General features: G+C 38.8%; 1 protein-coding gene across 1 annotated transcript; it reads right to left on the reverse strand.

Moving 5' to 3' along the window:
- Positions 1-37: 37 nt before the first annotated feature.
- Positions 38-2,336, reverse strand: LOC128370950 (NLR family CARD domain-containing protein 3-like; the record flags this gene model as incomplete). The annotated part of the gene is made up of 2 exons (XM_053331165.1): positions 38-1,807; positions 2,097-2,336. Coding segments are annotated over 2 exons (2,010 nt in total), but the record flags the coding sequence as incomplete, so codon positions are not given.
- Positions 2,337-16,161: the final 13,825 nt, after the last annotated feature.

Consider the following 16,161-nt stretch of genomic DNA (forward strand, 5'->3'; position numbering starts at 1 on the left):
GATGAAACTACATTAATCTGGATAGTTCTGTGTGTACTTACAGAGCTTTGTTGGAGGCTTTGACCACTGGCAGCAGCCTCAGAAGAGCCTCCTCTGAAGCAGAGTATTTCTTCAGGTCAAACACGTCCAGATCTTTTTCTGATGACAGTAAGATGAAGACCAGAGCTGACCACTGAGCAGGAGACAGTTTATCTGTGGAGAGTCTTCCTGATCTCAGGTACTGTTGGATCTCCTCCACTAGAGAACGATCATTCAGTTCATTCAGACAGTGGAACAGATTGATGCTTCTCTCTGCAGACACATTCTCACTGAGCTTCTTCTTGATGTACTCGACTGTTTTCTGATTGGTTTTTGAGCTACTTCCTGTCTGTGTCAGCAGACCTCGTAGGAGAGTCTGATTGGTCTGCAGTGAAAGACCCAGGAGGAAGCGGAGGAACAAGTCCAGGTGTCCATTTGGACTCTTTAAGGCCTCGTCCACAGCACTCTGGTAGAAACGGGTTGATTTGTCTCTGATCACTTTAGACCACCTGGATGTTGTTTGTTTTGCTGCCAGCAGATTGACTCCAGAGTTGATGAATGTCAGATGGACATGAAGAGCAGCCAGAAACTCCTGAACGCTCAGATGGACGAAGCAGAACACCTTGTCCTGGTACAGCCCTCTCTCCTCTTTAAAGACCTGTGTGAACACTCCTGAGTACACTGAGGCTGATCTGATATCGATGCCACACTCTGTCAGGTCTGATTCATAGAAGATCAGGTTGCCTTTCTGCAGCTGCTCAAAAGCCAGTTTTCCCAGAGACTTAATCATCTTCCTGCTCTCTGGACTCCAGTGTGGATCTGTCTCAGCTCCTCCATCATACTTGATGTTCTTCAGTTTGGACTGAACCACCAGGAAGTGGATGTACATCTCAGTCAGGGTCTTGGGCAGCTCTCCTCCCTCTCTGCTTTTCAACACATCCTCCAGAACTGTAGCAGTGATCCAGCAGAAGACTGGGATGTGGCACATGATGTGGAGGCTTCGTGATGTCTTGATGTGGGAGATGATGGTTCTGGCCTGCTCCTCATCTCTGAATCTCTTCCTGAAGTACTCCTCCTTCTGTGGGTCAGTGAACCCTCTGACCTCTGTCACCATGCCGACACACTCAGGAGGGATCTGATTGGCTGCTGCAGGTCGTGTGGTTATCCAGAGGCGAGCAGAGGGAAGCAGTTTCCCCCTGATGAGGTTTGTCAGCAGCACATCCACTGAGGTGGACTCTGTAACATCAGTCAGGATCTCAGTGTTGTGGAAGTCCAGAGGAAGTCGACACTCATCCAGACCATCAAAGATGAACACAACCTGGAACTCTTCAAACCTGCAGATTCCTGCTTCTTTGGTTTCAGTAAAGAAGTGATGAACAAGTTCCACCAAGCTGTACTTTTTCTCTTTCACCACATTCAGCTCTCTGAAAGTGAATGGAAATGTGAAGTGTATGTCCTGGTTGGCTTTGTCTTCAGCCCAGTCCAGAGTGAACTTCTGTGTTAAGACTGTTTTCCCAATGCCAGCCACTCCCTTTGTCATCACTGTTTTGATTGGTTCATCTCTTCCAGGTGAGGCTTTAAAGATGTCTTCTTGTCTGATTGTTGTTTCTGGTCTGTCTGGTTTCCTGGATGCTGCTTCAATCTGTCTGACCTCATGTTCATCATTGACCTCTGCAGTTCCTCCCTCTGTGATGTAGAGCGGTGTGTAGATCTGATTCAGAAGGGTTGGGTTTCCTGCTTTAGCGATCCCCTCAAACAGACACTGGAACTTCTTCTGCAGGTTAGACTTGAGTTTACGTCGACACTTTGCAGCACGAGCTCCTGAATGAACAAACAACAAATGAAATCAGTGAGTGGATCCTACAGAAAGTCTAGAAATCTGAACATGTAAGTGTGTCTGTGTAGTTTTTCCTCCTCCATCAGTTTTATTCAGCTCATCAGTGGAGGACAAACAGCCTCTGATCTGATGCAGATGTGTGCAGCATATTTACAGCAGAGTTTGAAATATAAACCTCTCCCATGTTGCCTCCATTTCCTCTCCATCATGTTAAATCTGTTAAAATCCTCTTACTCTGCAGACGCTCAGCCAGCTCCTCCTGCTTCATTCTCCTCAGGAAGTGGACTGTGATCTTCAGAAATGCGTCTCTGCTGCTGCTCCTCTGCTCTTCCTCCTCACTGCCCAACACCTCCTCATCCTCACTCTGACTCTCTAAGCATTCTGGGTCATCTGGACTCAGACTCCTCTGGACTCTCTTCAGCTCATTCCTGACAAAAGTGACGATGTTGTCCTCCAGCAGCTGGAACAGAAAGATGAAGTGAACATTTCATTTAAACTGATAGAACACAACATGTGATTCATGTGTCAGTCTGAAGGCCTACTGGTCTAATCAGAGCAGCTTGGACACTGTTAGGACCTGAATGCTACTTTACTATAGGTACGGGGGTGTCTCGACACATAGTAATTGAAGTAAGCTATCTAAAACAGTTGAAAGTGATGCATGCACCCCCAATTCTTATTTGTTAGTTAATATTGATATTTGTGTAAGGAAATCTATGCCAAATGAGTAGCGTGTGAGTATCGTTATATCGATACCACAGGATCGATACGCCCATCCGTAGCCTACAGTAGCTGCACCGGAACAACAGACAACCCTGGCAACCCACAATTCCGGCCGTTTGCAAATTTGTTAATTTGCTGGTACAGTGTACACAGAACGTCATTGTCGAACCCGTCGAAAAAATTTGAAAATATTAATTCAGACTAAATTTTTTTTTTATGGTAAAGCAATACTGTCATTCTGTACCCCCTCAAAACGCCCCGTGGCTGTATTATTTAAAAAAAAATATAGCTTTTAATAAATATTCTACATATTCAACCTTTAAATAAAACTTAGATACTGCTCTTAACCAACCAGAATGAATTGCACGTCTCGTCCAATCAGACTGACTGTAGCCTGCTGATGGGTTGTTGAGGTCAGCTGAGCACCAAAGACAAAGTTAATAAGCTGTAAATATCTCTTTACTGAGGCTTATTTTCATTTACATAACGTTTTTCCTCATTGAGTCTACTCAGTACTGGTGGTCTCTTATCATAAAACAAAACGGTGTGCTGGAGTCAGTTATGTAGACCATTATTAACTTATGAGGGCTGTACGATGCTGGATGCAGACACACATTATACATAGGTTAACACAGTCACTGTTGTTCTGCTCTGCATTCAGAGTTGGCAAAGTCTGATATAAGATTCTGTCAGAAAACTTTCTCTATTTCAGCTCCAGTTGTTGCTTCCTCCTTCACACTCTGTACTGTCTGACTCCACAGCACGATATTCAGCCTCATATCATGAAACTAGTTGATGCTGATATTTTGAAAAGCAATCTTAGTCTGGCTTTTAATTGAAGATTATTTATTTAATTAATCCATCTTTAATTAATGTTTCACTCTCTATACTTAGTATATCCTTTCATTCTATTTTTATTTTCTGGATTTTTTTCCTTTTTATAATCTACTTTCTTTTTTTTTTTAATGTATTCTTTATTGACATTTAGAGCCAGACATTCCCAGCATATACATCGTGTGAGCATACTTCTTACATCTGTTGTCTGTCTTAAATGCCGAAATAATGTTTTAGAAATAAAAAAAGAAATAAAAAAAAACAAAAGTCAAAAACTAACAACCATAGTAACAACATCAACTCAATTAAACACATAACTATGTACCGGTAGGGAGTGATCTTTCTCATACATTATAGTCACTGATTTGTGAAAATAAAATCTAGCCTATGGGGTGTGACATATTTGACCCAGTTTTCCCAGTATGATGTGAATTTCTCTATTTTGTGGTTAACAAAAGCTGTTATCTTCTCCATTTTATAAATGTCCATTGTGATATCCATCCATAAATTTAAGGTTGGGCTCTCCTGTGATAACCATTTCCTGGTAATACTCTTTTTACAAGCCACCAGCAGGATGCTTATTAAATGTTTGTCTCTTTTCGGCCATTCCTGAGGTATGTGTCCAAAAAACATAGTCTTACTCTCAAGGGGTATTTCGCATTTGAAGATATCTTGTAGGGCATTGTGTATGTCTCTCCAGTAGTCCCTCATGACAGGGCAGTCCCAAAAAATATGGTAGTGGTTTGCATTTTGATTTCCGCAGTTCCTCCAGCAGACAGAAGAGTTATTGTCATAGTGAGACTTCTGGGAGGGTGTTATAAAGTATCTAATTAGGCTCTTCCAGCCGAACTCCCTCCACTTTTGCGAGCTGGTACATGTCCATTGATACCTCCATATTGCCGTCCATTCTTCCTCAGATATATTTATCCCTCCTTCCTTCTCCCATTTTCTTTTAATATATGAAGTTGAATGTGATTTCAAATCCAGTAGACCCTTATACAGGCATGAAACAGTTCTATCAATAGTTTCTGAGTTATAGGCTTTTTTAAACAATTCAATCAAATGTGTGCTTGTCTTTGTTACATTTTTCATCTTCGTATCAACATAATGCCGTAACTGCAGATATCGATAGAAATCTTGTTTTTCTAATGAATGTGTCCTTTTAAGCATCTCAAAACTGAGCAATTTTCCATCTTTCATTACACCACATAAGACTGTTATACCCTTAGCTATCCAGTCCTTGAATCCAGAATCCAATTTGTTTGGTGTAAACTCTGAATCAAAAGCACACCATTTAAGAGCTATAATATCGGTCTCGAGTTTATGTTCCTTTATGATAGTTTTCCATGTTTTAAGGGTACATTTCAACCATGGGTTATCAATGTTATTTATGTGAGTTTGTAAATTGTTATCAGCTAACATTGCCTGTATGGGAATGGACAACATTTTCCCCTCAAGGTTTTTCCATTGGGCAGTGTATGATGGGTTACACCAACATATCACTGCTCTCATCTGCGCTGCAAAATAATAATATCTGAAATAAGGCAAGCCCCATCCTCCCTTTTGCTTAGCCAGCTGTAAAGTTTTGAGGCGGACCCTTGGTCTTTTGCCTTGCCATATATACCTAGATAACAATTTGTCCCACTCGTTAAATTGATTTTGGTTAATCTCTATTGGCAGGGTCTGAAATAGATATAAAAATCTTGGCAATATATTCATTTTAATAGATTCAATTCTTGAGCTAAGGCTAAAGAAGGGAATTAAATTCCATCTTGCTATGTCATCCTTAATTTTTTTGTGTATGGGTAGATAATTCTGTTCAAATAATTGTGTAAGATCTTTTGGTAGATTGATGCCTAGGTATTTAAAAGACTCTGTTTGCCATGCTAGGGGGTAACTACTTTTTATTTCTTCTGGTGGGCTATAATTATATGAAAGTAGCTGGGTTTTACCTATATTGATTTTGTATCCTGATAATTGTCCGTACTGTTCAAATGATAGCATCAATTTAGGTAAAGAGTATGTTGGATTTCCAAGGTAGACCAAGATGTCATCTGCGTAACAGGCCAATTTATATTCCATCCCCTTAATAGTGATTCCCTTGATGTCTTCGTTTTGTCTAATGTATTGAGCTAATGGTTCCAAATATAATGCGAAAAGTAGTGGTGACCATGCACAACCCTGTCTGGTACCTCTTTCTAGGGTAAAACTATTTGATAGATATCCATTGATTTTAATCCTAGCGGTGGGATTGTCATATAGCGCCTGTATAGTTTTAATAGTTGTATCATGGAAGCCGAATTTATGTAATACCCTGTAGAGAAAATTCCAATTGACCGAATCAAAGGCTTTTTCAGCGTCTACGCTTATCACAATTGCTTCAATTCTGTTTTTTTGTATATGATCCATAATATGTAGTGTCTTTCGTATATTGTCTTGTGTTTGGCGTTGACGTATAAAACCTGTCTGGTCATTATGTAGAATGTATGTCCCGTTATAGAGGTAAATAGTTTATAGTCCACATTAAGAACAGAAATTGGCCTAAAAGATCCACACTCCATTTTATCTTTGCCTTCTTTTGGTATGGCTGAAATTATTGCCTCCTTCCAGCTGGGTGGCGTTTGTGCCTTTTTCAAAGCCCAATTCAATGTGGGAAGTAGAACAGGTACTAGTTCTTTTTTAAATTCTTTATACCACTCTGCAGTGTAGCCATCAGATCCTGGTGACTTGCTTAATTTGAGCCTACTAATTGCAGTTTTTAATTCTGCTTCTGTTATGTCCGCTGTCATTATTTGATTTTGTTCTTCATCTAGAGTGGGTAGGTCCAGGGGACTCAGGAAGCTATCAATTTGAGTTATACTCTCACTAGGAACTTCTGAATATAGGGTTTTATAGAACATTTCAAATGCTTCCTGGATTTCATTTAGTTTATTTTTAATCACTTTTGTTCTTGGGTCTCTAATTTTATAAATTGTATTTTCTGCTATCTTTTTTTTCAGTTTCCATGCCAGTACTTTCATAGATTTAGAGCCACTTTCATAGTGTCTCTGTTTCAGAAACATTAAGTTCTTCTTGATTTCTTGTGTGGCCAGACTATTAATTTCGTTCCTAATGCCTTTAATTTCTCTTAGTGTATCCTGTGCCGAATCCATTTTATGTTTTCTTTCTAGTCCCTTTAGTTTGTTTTTTAAGTCCTCTAGTTTTCTATTCCTATTTTTTTTCTTGAATGAGGATATTGCTATGATCTTCCCTCTTAGTACAGCTTTCAAAGTGTCCCATAACATGGGAGGTGAGACCTCTCCAGTATCATTAAACTCTAGGAAGAGACTAATTTCTGATTTAATTTGTGCCTTAAAAGACGGATCATTTAACAGACTTGAGTTCAATTTCCATGTATTATTCTTTACCCGTAGGTCAAAATCAATGGATAAGTATATTGGTGCATGGTCACTTAGATCTATCATCCCGATTCCACAAGTATGTATTTTATCTTTATCCTTGCCGAATGTTATGAAATAATCTATCCTTGTATAGAGAGAGTGGGGGGCAGAATAGTGAGTATAATCCCTTCTATTGGGGAAAAGGTCTCGCCATATGTCAATTAAGCCTACCTCCTCAAAGAGTGTATCAACTTTCTTATATAGGGATTTCACATTATGAGTTTTTCTACTAGACGAGTCTAATTTTGGCTGTAGATGTATATTTAAGTCCCCTCCACAAATCAAAAGGCCTTCTGTTTCTGTTACCATAATATTAGTGATTTTTTGGAAGAAACTAAAGTCACTCCCCGGGGGGGCATAGACGTTCAAAAGGGTGATTGGGTTCCCATCTATCTTTCCCTTTACTAAAATGAATCTGCCCTCCTTATCACCCATTTCGAATACCTTTTCAAAATTTAGTTTGTTTGAAATGAGGATTGCAACTCCTCTCCTATGTCCCGATTTGTATGAAGAAAAAAACAGATTAGTAAAACCCATTCTCTTTAATTTTACATGCTCCTTATCTGTCATGTGGGTTTCCTGTAAGTAAACTATATGGGCTTGTTCTGCCCTCACTTTAGATAGGATTTTGGTACGTTTAATTGGATTTAACAGCCCATTGACATTAAACGAAATAAATTTTACTTTGTCACTAGCCATGCATATTCATTGTGTGTCAACAAAATAAACAAAGTGAGACTTAATAGATCTACTCCCCGAACCAACAAAAAACCTTGAACATAGGCAACAAGTAAAGAAATAAAATAAAATTGTGATTCCAAGGCTGGGGTCTCTAATAGATGACCCTGGGCTGAGCTAGAAAGAACGTCTAGCTGTGAGGGAAAGCCTCTCCCACCTGTGGGCTGAGGGCCCCCACCATGGCACTTAGAAAAAGGAGGAAAAAGGTCATTGTTCATTACACAGAACGTGTGTCCTCATGCATCCCCCGCTTATGTATTCTCATCCAATTGGGGTAAAGGTATATATGCAAATATTTTGAGGTGAATGTTACACTGCCTATTTTAAGTTCTGTTTAGCTTTCCCACACTTTAGAAGTCAGTAAGTACTTATAGCTCCTCTGTGGAGGGTGTGACTTGTCTTCTGAAGGCTCGCAGTCTCTCCCTGATGTTATTCTCTCGCTCCTCACCTGTCCCTCGCCGGGTCGGTCCTCCCACTGTTTCCCAGGCGGTGCAGAACAGCTGCTCAGCCAGACTCTCCTTTGGCGTAATCACGCTGACTGGCAGCCCTCTGTCCTTCATGTCTGTGGTCGCCTCCTCCGCTGTCTGATATAGACGTGTTCCATCCTCATAAAACACTCGTAGTTTAGCCGGGAACGGAGTGTGGAAGCGGATATTTCTCAGCTTTAACACCCGCTTCGCCTCCGCGTAGTCTTTCCTCTTCTGCAGGACTGCTGGAGGGTAATCCTGGTCGAAATATATTAGCCTCCCATTCAGAAAAACCTTCTTCTTTCCCCAAGCCCTGCGCAGAATTTCTTCTTTAACCCTATAGCGGAGGAATTTGACTATTATTGACCGCGGTTTGTCTTGCCTGTCTCCGGTGGGTCTTGGTGCCAGCGCGCGATGAGCCCTCTCAATGTCGAGCTCCACGGTTGGGGGCATCTCCAGCGTGTCCCGCAGTAATTTTTCAACAAACTCCAACATAGACGACCCCTCGGTTCCTTCGGGAACATTATATATCCTTAAATTCTCCCGTCGGGATCTCCCTTCATGGTCGAGTAGCTTATTTTCTTGCTGGTGTACGACTTTTATCACCTTATTCAGCACCTGCTCCAGGTTTTGAACACGGTCTTCCACTTTTCCAATTCGTACCTCTGCCTCCGCTATTTTTTGGTTAACGTTAGAAATCTCTGACTTGATATCGTTCAGTTGTTCTTTGGTATCTTTTCGGAAGTCCCGAATCTCCTCCAAAACTTTGGCCAGACTTGCGGCATCACTTGAAAGAGGGTTAGCATTAGCTTCGCCATCTTGTTCATTTGTAGGAGAATTATTCTCCGGATTTTCTGCATTTGCAGTTTCTGCAGCGGTGTTTTCTTTATTTGCACGCGACTTCCCCATTCTTGCCCCTCTTGTCTATTCAAGTAATATCTGAAGAGCTGGTATTTGACGGTCTAAAGGGGCGAAATAACTATTTTCGCGAGGGAGCTGTTACTTTAGGCTGCCATTCAGGATGGTGACGTCACCGGAACCCCCTATAATCTACTTTCTATACTTTTCAACACATCTCTCTTTCAGTAGCAATATTATTTAATTTTATCCTGCTTTTTATCTTTATCTTTATTTTCTTACCTCATCTTTCTGGTTTTACTCACTTTACTTCATATATCTTTTTTAATCGTGTAGTACCTCTAGTGTTTCCTCATTGTAGATTTATGAGAGTTATGATCATGAGGGTTTCTTCAGTTGCTGTTTTTTTTTATTTTTTAAGCTGGTCATTAATTGTTGCACAGATATATATTTTTTGTATAAAACACTTTCTTTTACATCACATTTGTACTGTATGAGAAGTGCTATAAGATTGATTTATAGTTTTCTTTCCAAAGTATGCTGATATTTTAAAGTATCTATTAATACGATTTTTACTATTACACTCCATGTAACACTAGTGGTAGGAAAAAAAGTGTACAGAATACCCTTGTCCTTGAAAGCACCACTACAGAAAACGAGGAAACATAGTTTGTTGTCTAATACAGATCTCTAGGTGACAACTTTTACCAGTAAGGTTTGTGGCGGACGTGCACATCCAGAAGATGAATAAAGCAGGTGCTGGATCAAACAACAAATGAAAAACAAGAAAAAGGTCTGCACAGTGCAGCTCTCAATGTAGGCGATTTATTTGGATATCACCAGTGCGACGTGTGCAGAATTTTGTTTTATGTTAGTACATGTACACACCATAAATATGGAGTCCAGCTGTGTTTGATGCTGCTGTGCAGACTGATCACTGGGAACCTCTGAGCTCTGCTGCTGAACTCTGTGGAGAAAACATCACGTTTAAGGACATTTAATGACTCAAATCTGCACACAGCTTATTAAAGATGTTCTGTCATGATGAGACATTTTAGATTTTTTCTCTTCTTATATAAATGAAAAACATTTTTGTGTCTAACAATCCTTTCTGTAAGTTATAAATGTGTTCAGTCAGTTTATCAATCCTGAGATCAATATTCTGACCTTTGCTCAGCAGGGTCCATCTTTGAAGTTAGCTCAAGACAGACACATCCAAGTTATCTGCTGCTCTGATTATTGATGTGATGTTTTCAAAGTTACACACACATATTGATATAGTGACCATGTTGGTGTCTTATAACACTGAACTCTTTGAAATGTGACTGTTGTACAGGTGAACACTGTGATGTCACTGCTGAAACTATATATTGATTCCTCTTCTCAGGAGAGTCAGATAATAACAAACTTCACTTTTAAATTCTTACCTTCCATCAGGAGGTTGTCCATGTTTAAACTTAATAGGAGGACCCATAGACTGGTCACTCTTCATGGACACACAGCTGGGTTCAGGAGAGTCTGCTCTCTGCTGCTGCATCCTGATACAAATAAAACAGTTCATTCATCAATTTCATAACATGTTTTGATTTGAATGGCATCATAAACATTTAGTTTGGATTGTTTAGAAGAGAGGAGGGGGGAGAAGAAGACAGAGAAAGAAAAGTTGATATGATATTAAACTGTTATAAACATAGACTGAAAAAAACAAACATTGGACGTAGTCACTGTGACGTCACCCAGTGGTTTGTAGTGTTTTGAAGCATCGAGTTTGACAATTTGACATCACTATCTTGGATTTGAATGTCGCCATCTTTGATTTTTGGAGCCAAAACTGATCATATTTGGACGAGGTGGTAGAGCTGACCATAATGCTGCTAAATTTCACCAGTAAGGAAAAAGTCCTAAAACTATTTAAACAAGATGTACTTACCAGAAAAACTGAACATATGACTCATTAGAAGATGTTTTACTACAATCAAACACTGAACAAGATGTTTTAGACTATCAAAATGTTACAGCCAAAATATCCACTGAGCTGTGTCTGATGGAGCAGAACATGAAGCTGAGCTACAAAGGGGTTGGGATCAGCTGGATTAATATTGTAATTATATCAACGTACTGTGTGTTAAATCCAGTAAGATAAAAATGAAAAAGAAAAAGAAAAAAATAATCAGACCACAGAAAACAAAGAGAGGAGGTGTGTTACATGTCAGTCTTGTCCTGCAGAGGGCAGCAAACACCTGCCAATGTGGTATTTAAGAATTTAAAAACTATTTGATTTTCTTTCATTTGACAGTTAAGAGATAGATTGTGATTTGCATTTTTCATAGCATATCATTTCATTTTCATCTTGGTTATGCTGATAAAGTTATTAGTTCAGATAATATAAGTAAGTGACAGATTGTTAACAGATTCCAGGTTGATTGTGCATCGATTTGTTAGTAATGCCTTAAGGCTTCAGTAGGGGGAAGTCGCTTCTCTCCCTCACTTCATACACAAGAGTGAAGACGAGAGCAGTGTACTGTACTGTGTTTTTATCCCTCTTCCCTTGCTATTCTGTCTATTTTAATGACGCAACACCAACACTGAATAAGAAGCTCTGTGAGAGAGGAAGAGGAGTCTTTTTGAGATGAAGATGTTCCTGTCAAACTGAACAATAATCAGCTGTCCAATCACAGCTTGGAGGCAGAGCCATGGGCGGAGCTTATCAACAGCAGCAGAGGTGAAGTCAAACATGACAGACAGCCTTTGACAATCAAAGTGTTTCCTGTGTCTGAGGGACAGTACTATTGACTGTATGTTTAGCTCCATTTGTGAGGGACTGTTTGCAGTTTTAATGAGATGGATTGTGCTGCATGAAAGAACAGACAAGACAACAAACACTGAAATGTAACACACCTTTTCACTTTGTTTCCTGTGTTCTGATTTGATTTTAATGTGGCTGAGAAACCATTCATTGTCTCTTTATCAAAGGTTTTTCTATTAATTATGACACAGTAAACACTGATATGAAAAGGAAACACGTATACATAATATGCATTATATCACATTTTCTTTCTATCATTTGTCATTAATGAGACATTTTAGTTTTTTTCTCTCCTTTAAATGAAAAACATTCTTGTGTCTAACAATCCTTTCTGTCAGTTATAAATCTGTTCAGTCAGTTTATCAATCCTGAGATCAATATTCTGACCTTTGCTCAGCAGGGTCCATCTTTGAAGTTAGCTCAAGACAGACACATCCAAGTTATCTGCTGCTCTGATTATTGATGTGATGTTTTCAAAGTTACACACACATATTGATATAGTGACCATGTTGGTGTCTTATAACACTGAACTCTTTGACATGTGACTGTTGCACAGGTGTACACTGTGATGTCACTGCTGAAACTATATATTGATTCCTCTTCTCAGGAGAGTCAGATAATAACAAACTTCACTTTTAAATTCTTACCTTCCATCAGCAGGTTGTCCATCTTTAAACTTAATACCTTGACCCTTAGACCGGTCACTCTTCATGGACACACAGCTGGGTTCAGGAGAGTCAGCTCTCTGCTGCTGCATCCTGATACAAATAAAACAGTTCATTCATCAATTTCATAACATGTTTTGATTTGAACGGCATCATAAACATTTAGTTTGGATTGTTTAGAAGAGAGGAGGGGGGAGAAGAAGACAGAGAAAGAAAAGTTGATATGATATTAAACTGGTATAAACATAGACAGAAAAAAAACAATCATTGGATGTAGTCACTGTGATGTCACCCAGTGGTTTGTAGTGTTTGAAGCATCGAGTTTGTCAATTTGACATCACTATCTTAGATTTGAATGGTGCCATCTTTGATTTCTGGAGCTAAAACTGACGATATTTGGACAACATGGTGGAGCTGACCATGATGCTAGCTCCTAGCTTGGTTAGCACAGTGCCTTAACAGTCTATGGTTAACTGTGGCAATGCTAATGCTAATGCTGAATTTTATCATTGAAAAAATTCCTTAAACTATTCTAACAAAATGTACTTACAAGAAAAAACTGAACATATGACTCAATAGAAGATGTTTTACTACAATCAAACACTGGAGAAGACTTTTTTTAGGCGACCAAAATGTTACAGCCCAAATATCCACTGAGCTGTGTCTGATGGATCAGTACATGAAGGTGAGCTACAAAGGGGTCGGGGTCAGCTAGATTAATATTGTAATTATATCAACGTACTGTGTGTTAAATTCAGTAAGATAAAAACAAAGTGAAAAAGAAAAAATAAATCAGACCACAGAAAACAAAGTGAGAAGGTGTATTACATGTCAGTGTTGTCCTGCAGAGGGCAGCAAACGCCTGCCATTGTGGTATTTAAGAATTTAAAAACTATTTGATTTTCTTTCATTTGACAGTTAAGAGATATATTGTGTTTTGCATTTTTCATAGAATATCATTTAATTTTCATCTTGGTTATACTGATAAAGTTATTAGTTCAGATAATATAAGTAAGTGACAGATTCCAGGTTGATTGTGCATCGATTTGTTAGTAATGCCTTAAGGCTCCAGCAGAGGGAAGTCACGCTTCTCTCCTTCACTTAATAGACAGTGTAGTGTGTTTTCATCCCTCTTCCCTTGCTATTCTGTCTGATTTAAGGACGCAACACCAACACTGAATAAGAAGCTCTGTGAGAGAGGAAGATGAGTCTTTCTGAGATGAAGATGTTCCTGTCAAACTGAACAATAATCAGCTGTCCAATCACAGCTTGGAGGCAGTGCCATGGGCGGAGCTTATCAACAGCAGCAGAGGTGAAGTCAAACATGACAGACAGCCTTTGACAATCAAAGTGTTTCCTGTGTCTGAGGGACAGTACTATTGACTGTATGTTTAGCTCCATTTGTGAGGGACTGTTTGCAGTTTTAATGAGATGGATTGTGCTGCATGAAAGAACAGACAAGACAACAAACACTGAAATGTAACACACCTTTTCACTTTGTTTCCTGTGTTCTGATTTGATTTTAATGTGGCTGAGAAACCATTCATCGTCTCTTTATCAAAGGTTTTTGTATTAATTATGACACAGTAAACACTGATATGAAAAGGAAACATGTATACATAACATGCATTATATCTCATTTTCTTTCTTTCTTTCATTTGTCTTTAATGAGACATTTTAGATTTTTTTCTCTTCTTCTATAAATGAAAACCATTCTTGTGTCTAACAATCCTTTCTGTCGATTATAAATGTGTTCAGTCAGTTTATCAATCCTGAGATTAATATTCTGACCTTTGCTCAGCAGGGTCCATCTTTGAAGTTAGCTCAAGACAGACACATCCAAGTTAGCTGCTGCTCTGATTATTGATGTGATGTTTTCAAAGTTACACACACATATTGATATAGTGACCATGTTGGTGTCTTATAACACTGAACTCTTTGACATGTGACTGTTGCACAGGTGAACACTGTGATGTCACTGCTGAAACTATATATTGATTCCTCTTCTCAGGAGAGTCAGACAATAACAAACTTCACTTTTAAATTCTTACCTTCCATCAGCAGGTCGTCCACATTTAAACTTAACACCTTGACCCTTAGACCGGTCACTCTTCATGGACACACCGCTGGGTTCAGGAGAGTCTGCTCTCTGCTGTTGCATCCTGATACAAATAAAACAGTTCATTCATCAATTTCATAACATGTTTTGATTTGAATGGCATCATAAACATTTTGTTTGGATTGTTTAGAAGAGAGGAGGGGGGAGAAGAAGAAATAGACAGAAAAGCCTGATATTAAACTGGTATAAACATAGACTGTAAAAACCAAACATTGGATGTAGTCACCCAGTGGTTTGTGGTGTTTGAAGCCTTGAGTTTGGCAATTTAACATCACTATTTTAGATTTGAATGTCGCTATCTTTGATTTTTGGAGCCAGAACTGACCATATTTGGACAACATGGTGGGTCTGACCATAATGCTAGCTCCTAGCTTGGTTAGCACAGTGCCTTTACAGTAGATGGTTAACTGTGGCAATGCTGATGCTAATGCTAAATTTTATCAGTGAAAAAATTCCTTAAACTATTTAAACAAAATGTACTTACCAGAAAAACTGAACATATGACTCATTAGAAGATGTTTTATTACAATCAAACACTGAACAAGATATTTTTAGACTATCAAAATGTTACAGCCAAAATATCCACTGAGCTGTGTCTGATGGAGCAGAACATGAAGGTGAGCTATAAAGGGTTGGGATCAGCTGGATTAATATTGTAGTTATATCAACGTACTGTGTGTTAAAATAAGTAAGATAAAAACAAAGTGAAAAAGAAAAAATAAATCAGACCACAGAAAACAAAGTGAGAAGGTGTATTACATGTCAGTGTTGTCCTGCAGAGGGCAGCAAACGCCTGCCATTGTGGTATTTAAGAATTTAAAAACTATTTGATTTTCTTTCATTTGACAGTTAAGAGATATATTGTGTTTTGCATTTTTCATAGAATATCATTTAATTTTCATCTTGGTTATGCTGATAAAGTTATTAGTTCAGATAATATAAGTAAGTGACAGATTCCAGGTTGATTGTGCATCGATTTGTTAGTAATGCCTTAAGGCTCCAGTAGAGGGAAGTCACTTCTCTCCCTCACTTAATACACACGAGTGAAGACGAGAGCAGTGTACTGTACTGTGTTTTTATCCCTCTTCCCTTGCTATTCTGTCTGATTTAAGGACGCAACACCAACACTGAATAAGAAGCTCTGTGAGAGAGGAAGATGAGTCTTTCTGAGATGAAGATGTTCCTGTCAAACTGAACAATGATCAGCTGTCCAATCACAGCTTGGAGGCAGAGCCATGGGCGGAGCTTATCAACAGCAGCAGAGGTGAAGTCAAACATGACAGACAGCCTTTGACAATCAAAGTGTTTCCTGTGTCTGAGGGACAGTACTATTGACTGTATGTGTAGCTCCATTTGTGAGGGACTGTTTGCAGTTTTAATGAGATGGATTGTGCTGCATGAAAGAACAGACAAGACAACAAACACTGAAATGTAACACACCTTTTCACTTTGTTTCCTGTGTTCTGATTTGATTTTAATGTGGCTGAGAAACCATTCATTGTCTCTTTATCAAAGGTTTTTCTATTAATTATGACACAGTAAACACTGATATGAAAAGGAAACATGTATACATAACATGCATTATATCTCATTTTCTTTCTTTCTTTGATTTGTCTTTAATGAGACATTTTAGATTTTTTTCTCTTCTTCTATAAA

The sequence above is a fragment of the Scomber japonicus genome, chromosome 1, assembly GCF_027409825.1.
Source record: "Scomber japonicus isolate fScoJap1 chromosome 1, fScoJap1.pri, whole genome shotgun sequence".
Classification (NCBI taxonomy): Eukaryota; Metazoa; Chordata; class Actinopteri; order Scombriformes; family Scombridae; genus Scomber; species Scomber japonicus.